Source organism: Nyctibius grandis, chromosome 8, assembly GCF_013368605.1.
Source record: "Nyctibius grandis isolate bNycGra1 chromosome 8, bNycGra1.pri, whole genome shotgun sequence".
In the NCBI taxonomy this organism is placed as follows: Eukaryota; Metazoa; Chordata; class Aves; order Nyctibiiformes; family Nyctibiidae; genus Nyctibius; species Nyctibius grandis.
Window position 1 is genome coordinate 6,146,805 of NC_090665.1, and position 16,272 is coordinate 6,163,076.

At 40.0% G+C, this 16,272-nt stretch overlaps 1 protein-coding gene across 1 annotated transcript in view; it reads right to left on the reverse strand.

Annotated features, from left to right (window-relative positions):
- The window catches only part of SPATA16 (spermatogenesis associated 16), an 83,212-nt gene extending 74,105 nt beyond the window's left edge, over positions 1-9,107 (reverse strand). Inside the window, exons 1-2 of the mRNA XM_068406489.1 lie at positions 9,084-9,107; positions 7,344-7,976 (exon numbers count right to left, since the gene is read on the reverse strand). Coding sequence (XP_068262590.1) covers positions 7,344-7,976; positions 9,084-9,107 — 657 coding nt within the window. The remainder of the gene's footprint in view (positions 1-7,343; positions 7,977-9,083) is intronic.
- Between the last annotated feature and the right edge of the window lie 7,165 nt (positions 9,108-16,272).

Genomic DNA, 16,272 nt, shown 5'->3' on the forward strand with positions numbered 1-16,272 from the left:
CCTCTTGATAGGATTGTAATTCAAAATGCCTGTTGGACTTTGCAGCAGGAGCACCAGTCTGTTGATAGTGTTCACACGAGGAGATGGCCAAAATGAATGTTTTTTTGGAGGCAACTGTCAGCTGATGTGATGTGACTATAGTGGAGCAAGATTTTGAGAGCTGTTGTGATTGCTTGGAAAAAGCAATATAATTTCAGGCCAACTAATTTAATCCCTTTGATGCCAAGAGATTTGCCACTGCTAAGTCCAAACACAGAGATATGTCACCAGCACTTTTATTAAGGCAAACTATGTGAAAGGTTCACTCCATTTTGAGGGACAGGATTATTAGGGAAAAGCAATAATTTGCTGAAGCTTTATTTTCATACCATTTCTGGATATGACATTAAAGTTAGCTGCAAGGCCATCTCTCCCCTCTCTCCCCTCCTCTGGATGGTGTGGGTTTGGTAAACTCCACCAAGAATCCTCTCAACAGTATTGTCAGCATTAGAGACACAGCACATATCCATGCCTCAGGAATAAACAGAAATAAAGCTCTTCCCTAAAGTAACGTAACCAGAATTCATTCCTCCCTGCTTTTTATTGTTTGGTTCACCTCTGTAAAGCTTTTCAGCATTTATATTCATTTTACACTGTCAAAAGCTGAACAGGAGTAAGATAACAAATGGTTCTGGTAGCAGCTGTCACCACCTACTGTCTGTGTATGCCTGTGTGAATCTCTAAATGGAAATAAAGTACTTTAATAACACATTTTCTCTAAACTGTCCTCATGGATAAAGTTACTCTCAAATCAGTCCATGAACGTTTTCCAATTCAGTGCCCACTTCAGCCTGCATCTCTGCCTCTCCTCTGCAGAGTCTATGTAGGTATGCAGCAGGATGATTTAAAGACATTTCAGATAGAAAATGCTTTAACAGCACACCTTCTCTGACTGCCGCTTGCCTGCATTAGCTGATTTTGGTGTTTGAACCTTCTCCTAACTTGCCTAATTTTCTTGCTATAAATTAAGCCAATTGTCCATTGCATTTTTGTGCTGTATTGTCTCTAGCCAGGAAGCTCCCAGAGCCACGAATTAAACATGAATTGCTCTGCCCTCCCTGTTCCTGTATGATACCTTCCAGGAGCAGATGGCAGCTGGGAGGATAAATGCCTCCAATTTGTTAGGGCCCTGAACTTAAACTCCCCTTTGAGGGGCTCTAAGGCACCGCTTTACATTGAGAGACATGAGGTAGCATCACATGGTTGGGTTTATCAGGTATCACAATGCCTGTGATACATGTGGGGTTGGGGCAGCTAAAGCTTTTTAGGTGCCCAGCTTTCAGAGCTCTTTATGGATCTAGCCAGCAGTGACATACCCTGAGCGTTGCGTGATGTTAACTGCTGAGCAGAAGGCTGAGCCCATGTCTTTCAGGATGGGCTAGTGCCTCATCCAAGGCTGTCCCAAGTGATTCTTTCTCTTTTTTTTTTTTTTTTTTTCCTTGTGTTACCTACTGAGGAATCCACTATGTGGATCTTGCCTCCATTTCTCAGTGATGGTAAAACGTGTGGTTCGCATGTGTTGAGGTCAATGAGGCTTTTGATTGTGACAAGTGGTGGGTGATTATTATTTTTAATCAAATATACTGTTTAATGTTTACAAAGTATGGAGAAAATACTTGGTGTTTTTGAGCACCTATCACCTCCAGGTAAATAATTTAATAGCATGTGAGGAAGCCAGTTAGAGTTAATTAGAAATTGACTGGTCTGCTTTGGCACCAAAATGATTGGAAAATGTGGTCTGTCCTTTCTGGAATAGGGATTTTGCTCTTGTACACACACGAGTGAGGAAATATATTGTTTTATGGTCAACACGTAGTATTCCTTTGAGGAAAAAAGCACTTTATAAGCTAGATATGTAACAGCAGTTCAAGCAAGAAGAATGGGGGCACGAATCCTTATAGACAAATAGCTGTGCAGTTCCTCAGCTTTATTTCATGGTGATGGGCATGCTGGAAATGTCTAGAAGATTAATGGATTCAAATTCAGTGATCAAAAAATGGGAGCATGTCCAAATGGATCATTATAACAGATTCCCACTCTATCCCACAAGCCAGATTTGAGCCATCTGTAAGCTCCATGTTCCTGGTCTAAAATCTTCTGCAGCCGTAAAAGACAATAAGTATCAGTAGGAAAAAGAAAAAATCAATTTCTTGGCTTTGCAGCCTAAAAATATAGTGATGGCACTATAGGGAGAGAAAAACTGCTGATTATCATGGCTTTTTTTTTTTTTTTTAAGGCAAGTTAAAAGAGTAGGCAGTATTTAGGAAACTATTTTATTATTGGAGGTTAAAAGAAAATTTCTAGAGAGTAAAGTCAGAATCTCAGACTCAGGCTTTGTGGGATCGGTGACTGCCATCTTTGATATTCTCTGTCCAAGACCTAGTGTACTCCCAGGAAGTTTCTAGAGGACCTATGCTGATAAGGATAGATAATTTATGAATCTGACTTTTAGCTCCAGAAAGTTGGTGCTAAAAATAAATATTTAGCCTTTCATATGTTCTCCCTTGAGGACTGTCATGGTGTTAAACCGTGTGTAGTCCTTGCACAGCTCTTGGTGAGAACAGATAGGGAAAACTCTATAAAGTCCCACTTTCTACCCCTTTCTTTCCAGTGGATGACCAGGAATTCTGGTCTCCATGCTCCATGTTGGGGGAGGAAGGGCAGGCAGAAATGTGGCTGTGCCCTAGTCTTTCTGCAGCAGCTAGCACTGATCCAATGGTCACACAGGCACCACATCCAAAGATCCTAATCCTGCGGCGCTCCCAGGGCTGCTCTTGCAGCAATGCCTCTAAGCAAGCTGCCTGTGCTTTTCTAATGTGCTCTACCAGTAGACAGACTACTTAAGATGAACCTCTTTTCACGTAGACTTTTATATAGGTAAAACCTGTTTTTTGCTTCTCATATTACAAAATTGATGGAAGGCTTGGTTCAGCCATGTGTTGGTATGCAATTATGTCCACAAGGCACCGGTGCCACAGCTGCTTTCAAAATATTTGCTTTTTGCAGATATTGTTGCCTGGAAGAGGGAGCGTGGTCTTGACAAAGCCTTCTCTGCAAGCAGTGAATCACAAGGCAATGAGCCACAGGAAAGGTTAATCTAAAAACTCAAGGTGTGCAAAAAAAAGATGGCACTAATGTTTATCTCCCTGCCATAGGAACAGTGCCCATAATAGCCATCTGTGGAAAATGGAGATATTCCAGCTTGTGGAAGGCACCACAACAGCACTCTGGTGAATTAATCACACGCTGTTTGAGGCCTTCACCTCACATGTGGGATGCGTTTTGTGTCTCTGAGATATTCTATGCTGAAAGCTGTGTGCTGAGATACTGTGGACTTCTTTCTGTGCACAGCAGTCATGAACCTTTCTCATTTATTTTTTAATCACGGGGGAGGATTATTTTCAGAACAACAGGGTCTGAAATTTAGATTTGTGCAGGTTTTAAACAGGCTGATGTTTCTGAAGTCTTTTACGCTCTCTGATATGAGGAGATTAGTTTGAGACAAGATCTTTCGATCCTCATAAAGGTTTAATGTTATTTTGTAGCTAAGCTGTTAATAATTGACTAGAGATTTTATAGATATACGTATATGGTTTCCACTGAGGTTTTAAGCTAAAGAATGATTTCTCATATCCTTCATATCCCAGTCCAGATGTTCAAGTCCTATTTCCCTACGTTCCAGCAGATGGATGCCAAAAATGTAGGAAAATTTACAGTGTTTCTCAGTGTAGCATATATAATATAGCGTATTATTGAGCTAGGAGGTAGAAGAGTGAAGACTAGTGTCCCAATTTCTTCAGCTATTTTCCTCACTAGCCACAGAAAATACTTAATTCTTAAGCTCTAATGGTGAGAGTTCTCCAAGGGAGCATTATTTTTTCCTCTCCCAGGCCAACTATAATGCAACTGACTAACACGAAGTCCCTCCTGATTAATTTAATGGTAGCTAAATAGTGTAGAAATAGTGAGAAGCCACCAGTTCTTCTTTTGATAAGACTGCATTCGCAATATCTGCAGTAATCAGCAGCATGCTGTCCAACACATAAAAGTCTTTAAATTAAACAAACATTTCAATTTTCCTTTCTGACAATAATTTTCCTCTTTTTTTTTTAATCCAATAGTTGCAGTGCTAAATTTCAGAACTGCCTGTTATTTGCATCTCTGAAAAAGAACATGATCTAAAGAATGATAATACCACACGAATATATAGATGGATCTAGAATAGACATTTTGTCTTAAAGAAGGGCCAAGAAATGTATGATATTTGCAATATGTAAGGTAACACTAACTTTAGTGATACTATTGAAACTTAATGCTATGCACACAGTTTTCTGGATCACAGTCTCTAACTCTAAATGTTGTAATGTCAGACTAAAGCCTTAATTTCCTTAAACCTGAAAAATGTCTGTAAACATTTTGCACCAGAAACCTTAACTTCAAATTTTCTGACCTTTGAGCTTGTTACGTATTGTGTGTCTCTTCACCCAAGTGAAATGCAGAGGAATTTTTATTTCTTCAAAAAGCAATGGGCAGTACAACCACAGTTCCAATGTAAGTAGCTTAAAAGTCTTCTGGTTTTCATTGCATCGTCTCCAATTTGTCTATATCCAAACAAACAGACAAATTGGAGACGATGCAAAGAAAAGCAACAAAAATGATACAGACGTTTAGAGAACATGACCTGGGAGGAAATACTAAGAGGATTGATTATATTTTATTTAGAGAATACTGAAGAGAGGTATGCTAACAGGTTGCAAGTACAGAGATAATAAGGTGGTTAATTGCTCTTCATGTCAAATAAAGATACAAAAAAAAAGTTATAGGATATTTTGCAGCATGGAAGACGTGAAAAAACTTTTTGTCAGCTTGCCGATACAGATGAGAAGTCCCTCTTACTGGAGATTTTTAGAAACAGGGTACAGAAGTGTCTTTCAGTGATATTCTGGTTTTTGCTTCTGAGGAGAGCTGGATTAAGAGACTGCTGAGAAGTCCCAGCCCTACAATTCTCTGATTTCCTGATCACTCTGTCCACAATCCCAGGAAGGAATTATTTAATCTCTATTTATTCTTTCACCAGGATGTCTATTAGCTAGCCTTTCCATTTCCTCTTAGGAGCAGAAAAGTACTCCTTTCCTCTCAAGTAACAAGTGCTTTTGTCCCCATCAAAGCTCATTTCTGAATGTGGGCGGGGGGGGAAGCCTAAAAAAGATGATGCTTTCTAATTTTACTCACTCACTGCTATGATATATATTGTTTTAAAATAAAATGCCTTCAGTATTGTAGAAAAAATGGGAAGAGGATATTTGTTTGTCAACTGCAAACCTCTAATGTTTTACAAATGCTTTTGAATTAAGTTTGGCAGTACAGCACTGAAACAAGTCTAGTTGGACCCTTTTTCAGGATGTCAAGTTCATAGCTGAAGTGATTGGGGTCAGAGTGGAGACGAAACCTTAAGGGAGAATCCAGAGAGTCCAGCTTGCAAGTCCTCTATTCTAATCACCAACCATATTCCTGTAAAGTGGAAAATGTGTCTTTTTTTTTTTTTATTTGAGAAGCAGACACTGGCCTTTAAAATCTTTACAGCCACTAAGAGTGGGGTTTTTTTTGCATCATGTATCATGGAAAAAGTCAAGCCCTCGTCTGCACAGTAAATGTTAGCAGCTGGGTTAATTGTGAGGATATAGGGCACCTTTCAAGGTTTATAAGACAGCTATGCTCTTGGAGATACTGTTTTCAAAATGCTCTAATGCCATCTCTTTGAAAGCAGCATTTGGCTGCAGAGTGCTACTATTTAACAGGTTTAACATTACTAAAAATTGAGACACTGATGCCTTTATTAAATTTCATTCTGCACACAAGCAAACAGTTTATCATAGTCTGTTCCCAGCAATTGTAATCCAATTTTTGTTATCTTACATTGGTTAAAAAAGAGAGAGAGAGAGAGAGAGAAAGATACTGTACATCAATCTGATAAAAATGTTTAAATAACTGGTGCTTTTTTGTGATTATGTCGGTTTTATAGAAGCATTATGGAAACACGACAGGGTAACTAAAATCTGATTACGTCTAAGTCCTTGCCCATTATGTGATTATTATGAACCATGACTTCTACTGGCACATTATGAATTACATGGTCGTAATACAAGGGATTTCCAATATAATTAACTGAGATTAGCAGCACTAGAGAAATCTGGGAATAATGATACAACTTTGAACAATCAGTTTTACTGTAAATGCTGCTAGCTCTGGCTTCCAGGAAACAGGAGGCTGGTGGTTGCACCCGTGACCCACCTGCTGGGGTTTCCTACACCTCCTTTCTCTTCCTCCCCCTCCCCGCCCCATGAAATTAATTGCAACCTTGCCAGAGTGTTAGGAACTCCTTCTTTTACTCTTTTCTTCTCATATTATACTGATAAAACTCAAGGCTGGTTAAGATTTTCAAAAATGTCAAAGGTCTTTAGATACCTCCTTTTGGGGGGCTCAGCCTGATAACTGGAAAGGGCTGTTTTAAAAACATAGAAATAACTACTTATTGAAGAACAGATCTGTTTAAGACAGCTCAAGTTTGAGCACTTAAAGGCAGAAAGTCATGAAAACTACAGATTATTTTCAAAGATCATAGCCAAGGTCATGTTATTTCTTTAGTGTCTCAGGCAGGCAAGAACTCTTCCCTTCCACAAAAAAAGCATCTTTTGGACTCTTAGATGCTGAAGAGAAAGCTGTCTGTGTCCAGGGGATGTTGCTCACTACTGGTCCTGTCCTTTCTCATGCAGGAAAAAAAAAGGATTTCTACACAGATCCAGTGGCCATTTTCTGGCTTTAGAGGAAAAAAGGGAAACAGAGTGCATGATGAAATGCTGTAGGGAATAAAAGAGGCTAAAACAGACCACCTGTTTAACTGAAGGATTAAACATTTTGCCCAGTAGAGCATGGACAGCTGGGGTAAACTCCCCTGATTATTGAGATATCATTTGTCCCTGATAGAGCTGGGATTAAAAAGGGGAGCATTTCTTTTCACTCTGTGGGACTTAAATTTCCTCCATATATAAATACAGTTGAAGACTTAGAGAAAAATACAAAATCACCTGAGCTTTTTTTGGTTCAGTCCAGTGCCCCCCTCCTTCTATGACTTATTTGTAGCTCTTAATTTTCAGCTTTCATGTGCAATTGCATCTCAGGATTTTTATCAAATCATACACATCCCAGGTTTTTGCTCCTTGTTCACTGTCATCTTATTACACCCAGTCAGTACAATGACAGCCTTTCATTTACTTCGCTGTGGTGATCATACTTTAACCCCATACCTCCATTGCTCTTGAGTACTGCTCCACTGCTGCTGTGTAGTCCTCCTGCCTGTAGCAAGTGCTGGCTTCCTTAAGGATCCTCTGAAGCCGTTTGTCCACCTGGGGCAAAGGGCAATCATCAGGTGTGCTCAGAGCCTCTGCTTTTTCAGATTCACAACATGCTGACTGTGTGCTTGTAGACATCTCGGGATCATCAAACTCGAAGTAAATGTCCTCCTCATCAGTGTAGACCAGCTCCATTTCTATGTCCATTAGGCTTTGCAGAGGAGTATGAGACAGCGGTGTCGGGATTGACCGATTCTCTAACGTTGTTTCTTCTGTTACCACAGCTGGTTTTTCAATGTTTTCTGACTTCCGTTTACGGCTTGCTCTGTCTACGTCATCACTTTGTTTTTCTTTATTTTTCGCTGCCACTTTTATTCTTGCCATTATATTTTCTGCTGTTCCACTCCCAAGGTGGTTTTTGAGCTCTCGCAGTGCTTCTGGAATATCATTCCATTTGTTTGCTGCTACATTTGACTCCTTACTACTGTGCATTCGCTGAGAGGTTTCATTCCTGCCATCCACGCTTATGAGATATTTTTGGAAGTTAGTGATTCTTTCTGATGACATAACTTGAGCAAAGAAAGAGTCCTAGGAGAAAATGTAGACAAGTTAAGAATGCTCAAACGTCGCAAAGCCAAAAAAATCATGCAAATGTTTTCTCCACTTGGCATATTGTAGGCATCATTATGAGAGAAAACTCTTCAATAGTTAGTACATAGAATATCAGACTCGCTGTAATTACTTTCTTTCCTGTGTAAAAGTTCAAGGCATCTTAAATATTTTTGATAGCTCTCAATAACGGATGTTTGTTTATGTAAAGTAATGCCAGTGTATCAGTCTGTTATATCTGCAACAAGAAGAGAAAATCTGGCTTTTAATCAAAAGAAAAACAACCCAAACCCTGTGACTGATTGACATGCATTGTATGTTTTTATGGGGTGCAAAAAAAATCACCGTGGCCTGATTTTTGAGAGCTGGTAAGCACAGTGGCTGAGGTCAGAGAGGGTTGTTCAAAAATCAGGCAGAGTGGATGTATTCCAGAGTGGCACAAGCTCCAAGTGGGGTCCCAGCTTCAGCTGCATTTGTGCTAAGTTCAGATCCAGATTTGAGTTTCAAAGCCGTTTCTTGTTGAACCATCTGCAAAGGACACAAGTGTTGGTACTAAGGAGCAACCCTCCTCCAGTAGTTAACAGCCTAATTCTCAGTTCAGGGAACCAGCGGTGGATTCAGACTGGTACAACAAGGTGCAGAATCAAGTTCATAAGCCTCCTCTCAACACCAGTTCCTGTACAATAGGAAAGGTGACTTGATCTGCATTGTAAACTCATAATTGTGCTCAGATTCAAAGGAAATGTTGATTTTCATTTGCCCCTGCTGACTTCAGAGTGAAAAGGTGGAAGGCACAGGTAATTTTCTTCTCAGTTTTTCCATCGGTTATGAAAAGCTTAATTGTAAATAGCTTTAATGATGACCATCTTTCAGAATGGTTTGTTAAGCATAAGCACTCAACCTTTAAGCTGGTGTTATTGTTCAACAGACCTCCGTACGTTTAGCACCAGTTTAATGTACTTAACTACAGGTACAGATTGTACAAAGGAAAGATGCGTAATAAATGCGTTTCTATACAGACAGAAACGGATTTTAAACCATAAGCAACTTGTTGAGTTTTAGTGAGGGCCCTAGGGTATGCACTACCGCACTCGTAAAAGCTGCCAGCATGCGTCCTGGATGCTGTGGTACAGGGAACCTTTACTGTTTAGGGCAAGGGGTATTAGGCAATGGACAGAAGCATATAGAAAGGGGTAAAGGGAAGAGGTGAAGGCATTTTAAGGGGTATGAGAAGTTGATACTGAATTTTAGTGTAAATAGGGTTTCAAATCTTTGACATGTGTTTCCCCTCCTCCCCTGGCTAAGCCAGATTGCGACCAGGACCGTCACCAGCCCTGAAGCTGGGAACTCGTTGATTTTGACATTTGTTCACAACCTTCAGGCTGAAAACTTTACTGTAGCAGAACTGCCTGTGGAGAAACTTATTCCTCCTTCCACGACTGCAAGAGGAGTGAGAGGTGAGGGGATAATTGTGTGATTTAGGGTAATTTCAGCAGACTTTTTTCAGCAATGTGCTGAGCAATCACAACTCCTACTGAGTTCAATGGGGATGAAAAACCACTGGCCCTTCCCAGATAGTGCTCCGCTCTTGTCAGAATAGAGCTCAAAGGAATCATATTTATAGCAAGCTATTTTGAATGGCAGCAGTAAAGCAGCTGGAAAAGGCTAATGTACGTGCATCTGGCAGCAATTTTACCTGTTTGTAAGACATTCAATCCCTTTTTAAAACAAACCATAGCATAGCCTAAAGATTGGAAGCTGCATTTTTTCGGTGCTGGCTTCAGCACTAGGTAATTTAGGAAATTATGATTTATCTTCACTGTGCAGTGGAGCAGAGATACTCCAGCCAGCCCCAGGACCAGAGGAGGGGATGAGCCTGATATTCTTGTGCCATGTCATGCCAACATAACTGTCACTTATGGGACTTGTGATGGACCTCCACGTGGCCCTGCAGTATGTGGCTATACCATGTTCTGGAGGGGTGACACAAGACTTTCACAGCCTCTTGGGTGGGCTGTTCACTGAAGGTCCTATAGAGCTCTAGGAAATGAAATTTAAGTGTCTACATCAGGTACAGGTTTGCAAGAATTTTCATCTGACCAGCCATGTAATAATGAGGACCCCTCAAAGAAAATGAATGGACTCTTCTCTTTACCAGACAGCTCACAAAGGCAAAGCCCTATATCAGACGCGGGGCTGATATCAGTTTGAATGGGGAATTGGCTGGTCCAAACTGCCGTGAGACTGTCTTAAGAAGTTTAAAATAATTTACCCTGGAATAAAAAAAAATAGAGCACAAACGGTGAAATACAGACCAATAATTCTTTAATCACTCACAGACATTTTTCCAGTGGACCAGCACCTGAAATGAACTTTGTTGTATTAAGTGGATTTAGACCACTCGTATTGTATTTTTAGATATTCAAGCTGATTAACATGACTTTGGGTTGTGAGATGGAAGCACGTTGTAACTCAGGCAGGCTCACTTTAATCACTGCCTCAATAAAAAACACTTCCAGGGAAAAGCTTTTAGAAAATAATTATCTTTGTTAGTTAAGTATTTTCCTGAGACTTTGTTTAAAACGTCTGTTTTTTGTTTTGGAAGCATTTACTGTAAAATGCTTCTAATGAATCACTATGCAGGGGAATATAGATAGACAATTTAGTGCTATAGTCAGAAGGAAACTACTCTAAATTTGTGAGCTCTCAGGAATGATCTTCCTGATCAGTTACAAGCAAATTCAGCTTTCTGTGTATTTGAGAGTTAATCTTTGCCAAGAGACCTCTGTCCATGGCACTGCCAGCTACCACAGCTAAGTATTTTGTTGGATCTGTCAGTAAGGAAACCACATTTATTCATTAAGAGAAGCTTACAGGAAAAATAATATAAATGCAAAAGGAAAAACATAAGATCATTTATCTTGTAAAATCTTCTGGTTTTGTCTGTTGATTTCCCAATATGTCTAAGAAATCCTACTTGGGGAGAGTGGCCTGCCTACTAGATAATGTAAACTTCCTTATGTGCATGATCTTGTGAACCCTATTATTTCTGCTTTTTGTTCTGTATCTAGTTTGATTCTGCTTTCAACACCTTCTCCTATTATCTCACATCAGATTAGAGAAGAACCTGCTGTTAAATCACACTGGCACTTCAGCTGGCACCTAGTTGTTAAATTCTTTGCCAGTTCTCTGATGAGCCCTTTTTTCTTCAAAATTTGAACTTTTATTTCAACCAAAAAAGCTTTTGCCCTTACAGTTGTGAAAGAAAACCTTTCTGAACAGCAAAGACTGCAATGCTATCTTTCTGAATCTGCATATAGCAAGGCAGAACCACCGGGCTATATTCAGCATTGATTTAAGTGGAGCGATGGGAGAGAGGAATTTCTTCTAGTAGTTCTCAGAGGGGTTTAAGCTGCTTGGAAACTCACCCATTACATTGCCGTTACCAGCTCTTTGGGACGTGAATTCTGTGGGGCTGCACTTCAGAAAAAGATCCGTTGCCCAATTTCAGTAAAATCTTTCAGCACACAGTACAAGTTGCTGTTTCTGAGGATCACAGTTGCCTTTCATGGCAAAGGCTGTGGAGGAATAAACAAATTCAAGGAGAGTTTTCAGCCCAGAGAGATCTCTGAGCAATAACTCTAAGTTACAGCATCCTAATTACTGAATGGCAGAGCATGGCTTCAGGTGAGGAACAAGAGCGGTCCAGCTTGCTGACTCCCCAGTGTTGGCCTGCTAGATCATACCCTTGCGTGGTTCAGAGGTCTAGGGACATAGTATGGCTGCTAGGAAGCAGAAAGGGGACTCAACAGTTATGTTTCTTACTCTGAAGTAGGGTCCTTACACTTCAGGGCAGTCATCTGCTACAGTTCCTTTCAGTGCAAATGTTGGAACAGGCAAAACTGCATCCAAAATTATGGAGGAAGTATAAGAAAATTATACCACTGTTACTTGTACAAGTGTTATCCCACTCCTTCAATGTCCTCTAGTACAGACAGAAATGTAGTACTACAACAAAACACATCCAAAGCCCCACAACAGACAGGTCATTAGCTGCCCTCCTCTATAATAATTTAACTTATATTGAATTCCAGATATCCTGATCCATCAGTAAGGTGAGGATGCTCCAGTTTTGCCACTTAAAAATGAAGCAAGATTTATCTGTATTAGATTTACAGACAGACTTTCTGAATGAGCATGTGCACAGACAACAGCTATGCTGAGATCTGAACTGGAGATTTTTCCAGTCCATCTTTCAGCGGGATGACTTTTTAAGCACTTCCTTTACTGCTGAATACCACAAAGGCTCAGACAATCTATTGATGACGAAGGTCAGCACCTTCTTAGCAGACCATAAAGTGAGTGTCTCACAATCAGGTTTCAGACTTTTTAAGATTCTAGCCATTTCTTTAGGCAATGAAGCAACCTAGTTCTTTCATCTTGCTATTTTTATTGTTTGAAAGCCTGAGTCACATCTGATCTTTTTTTATTTTTAGTTTTCTTTTTGGGGAAAAAAAAGACCACTTAATGTATCTTTTTTTTGTTCAGTACTCTTATTTCTTTGTGATAGACACAAGTAATGGCTCATTCAGTGCAAAATCAGAACTCTTTACATTTTTCTTGCTGTGATAAGGGCACACTTGCCATTATTACAGCTGCATTGTCCACATTGCTGCAGTAAAGGTTTTGTCAGCACTTCCACTCTAAACACTATTTTCCCCTCACTGTATTTAACCTGTTTATAAAATTAATAATAAAAAATTGGGCTCTGGGTTGAAATTTGGCAAGGTTAATTGTGTTTTTTTCATAGTAGTTTGCAGGGATTTAACAAAATTATCCTAATTGTCCTTTGAGGCTGAAACTCACATATTAATTGTTTATGTGGTGCTTAGTACAATAAAGCACTAATCTCACTAGGCTGTAGACATAAGAGAAATATTAAACTGTATTAATAATTACTGTTCACAGCTATTAGATAGCTAGTTCACTAGGCACTCATGCAAAGACAGTAAGCTTAGGCTTCCTGTTGTTCAAAGTAACACAACTCCAATTCTTTCTATTACTTACAGTAGCTTATGGAAGTTAACTAAAGATGAGGGTAAATATGACAGAAATAGAATGTAAGAAACAAATGCTGGTTAAAACACTTAAGGATAAAGTGCAAAAAGAAATAGGGAATACAATTAAAATAGTCAAGAGAAGCTTTCACAAGGTGTGTTAATAATGTGGTTGTCATTGGCTTCTTGAACGGTGCTTAAATGCAGAAAGGAAAGGATGGCATGATCACTGTCATGTGTCGAGGAATCCAGGAGTCTTCTATGAAATAGTTGGGCATTGATTGGGCAAAAAGGAAAATAGATAAATCCGTATTCCTGCCAACTTGTCTTGAATAGTAATGGGATCTGCTTCCTCTCCCTTCTGAATCTTTTCCCTTCTTCACTCTGTGTTTTGTCTGTCTTATCTTTCATGCTTGCATTTCTTACAGTAAGGGTATAGACAGCCATGGTCCTGGAGAGCTAGCCCGAGTGATTTAAGAGGCTGCTTCTCCCAGCTGGTCAATACTCCCCTTCTCTTTTACTGCTGCAGCTCCTAGTGCATTTCTGTGCAAATTAAAACAGTTTAGGGTGAACAGATTCATGGAAGTGCCTGGGATCTAAGCTGATCCATTTCATCAGGCACTGAAGCAGGCTGGAAATATATACCATGAGCTAGGCGTAGCCAGTATGTCAGCCGTGGGAGAGGGGAAAAAGAGAAGGGGGATAGGCAGAACTGGAAAATTTCTGCTCTTTCTATCTTCTCCAGCAAAAGCCCATCATATGTATTTCTTTAGTTTCTTGGCTTAGCAAAGACTGCATGCTTTGGCACATGGCTGCCAATCTATAACCATCATTAAGGCAATTTTCTTAAGCTTTAAGGCAGCATCTTAAAAGGTCATGGTACTCACTGAATTGGGTGAGACAATTTCACAAGACAGCTAAAACAAAGCTCTTAATATTTTCCATTTCTCTGGGGCTTCTTCCCCTCCATGTATTCTTTAAATTATTATTTTAAAACTTCCTATTATTGAGTATCACAGCAAAAGTTAACTGCTAACAATTTAACACAAAATTAGGCACCTCAATTAACTATTTATTGGTGTGGAGATGCACAAGGATCTTATTAACAAGTTGTTTGAATAAAATTAGAGCTGTAAAAGGACAGTAGGCTAACAACTACAATTATAATTCAAAATCAAGAAGGAACCAGAATCTCCCCAGCAGCATCTCTCAGGACAGTGAGGCAAAGAAAATACAGAAAAGAAGCATCAGTGATCACAACCTGGAAGAAGGAAAAGGAAGATTTGGCACATAGTGAGGGCTCAGGATATGTGGTTGGTAACTAGTGTGACTAAGGAAAAATGAAGAGAGAGAAACTGAGGATGTTTTCTGCATATGTTTTTTAGGCACTGTGTAACTGTCTTCCTTACACTCCCTTCTAGTGAAATACTTCCTCTAAAAGTGTGGGAGAAAAATACTGAGAGACAGAAGAGACAGCAGGGAAAGCATTTCAGCTCTGCGTAATGATGTCATCCTATTAGCACAAAGCCCTGCATTGTCAATTAGGAAAAAAAAGGTCAGCGCTGTGTCTGACGGGGATGTGAAGCCTGGCTAGGCTTCCGCGATTGGATTCAGCAGCTCAGCACTGCGGGAGCAGAGCGGTTCATTTTCATAGCTAAAGGGCCACTGAGAAGAAAGAAGGAGAGAAAACAGAAATTTTAAAATGGCAAAGGTTTCTACAGCAGGCTCCTGAAAAGTGGAGTTGTGAGAAGAAATAATTCCTCTGTGTGAGGAACAAGGATGTATGTGTGTGCCTAAGGTCTAAACAGACCGGTGAGCTTAGGGTAATCCCTAAATGAAAAGGAATGCAAAGGTTGGTCCTATAACTGAGATGTTATGCTGAAAAAACTTGATAATTTTTTTTTTGGGGGGTACTGCAATATTTCCTAATTCTGTTCAGAAGACAAGAAAGCAATTTTTGAAGAGATTACAAAGCAAACGTCCAAGTGTCCTACTTGCTCTCATTCTGAAGGAGACGAAGAACTATTGATTTTCTGAAAAGATTGCTTTGAAATGGTGGGAGCTGAGTACTTCTAAAGAACGAGTGCAGAGGGGCAAAGTTTGGTTTAGGAGGGTTGCTGCAGACTGTGCTGGGGGCTTGATTAGATCTGCCAACACGCTATTAAGAGGTCTGCACCTCAAAACTGCTCTGGGCAGCCCTGCCTCCTGGGTTAGGCAGGAATTCAATGAGAGCTCACAGTACAGAGAGCAGCAATCTTACACTTCACAAAATAATCACATTTCTATGGCACCAGGCCTTAGGAAAGCCCGAAACTAAAGGAGACATTGGCAGACCTATAACAACTTCCATTGCCTATTGTGTGGTACACAAAACATATCAGCCATCAGATCCACAGAAAAGAAGGTGCCTGACACCTCGCATGGCACTCAGATCAAACATAGCAAAAGAGATGTGGCTGAGGATATAGATCCTTTTCTTGCTCTAGCTATACCAGACAAACAGGTTACCCTGATCGAGCCCAACCCTAGTTGCTGGTCACCACCCCAGGATGGGTGTCCCCTTACAGACCCCTCACTTCTGCTCATTGACTCATGTTAATTGAAAAGAGATGTGTTAGATGAGAGCTACTATTTTAGCTGTTGGTGTTTCTGTTCACCAAATGCAAAACTCCACCGCTACCGCTTGTGTTGTTTTATTTGGTAAAATGTTAGCTGCAACATCCAAGCTCCTAACTGGGACCATTCCATTTGAACCAAGACAACTTTGATAGCGATCCTTCCTTTTGGTTACACTATGTAATCAGAATGAAGCTGAGGTATATAGAAACTTGGCAAATCAGTGCTAGAGCTTTGTAAGTCACCAGTTCTATTGGACACTTAGTAAAAATCTAATATTTTTCTTTGTGTGCCTAATTCTTTGCTTTAGTAGTGACACAAAAAAACCTACCCAAATCAAAGTGAACCGAAAGGAGCAAGAGGGAGAAAAGGAAGGCATGAGAATAGGAAGAAAAAAAGGAAGTCAGCAAGTAGGGCTCTGAGAAACTAAGAAAAGGGTTAAAAAGGCCGTCATATAAAGATGAAAAGTGAATTTTAGTGGACTGAGGGGCTGTCTTTCTTCTGAATGTCCTCCCATATTGCTCCACTTCCCTGTAGGGGGAATCTCTCTAGACAGATGTCATTAACTGGAATTCCTTTTCTCATCTTTTATTGTTGTGGCT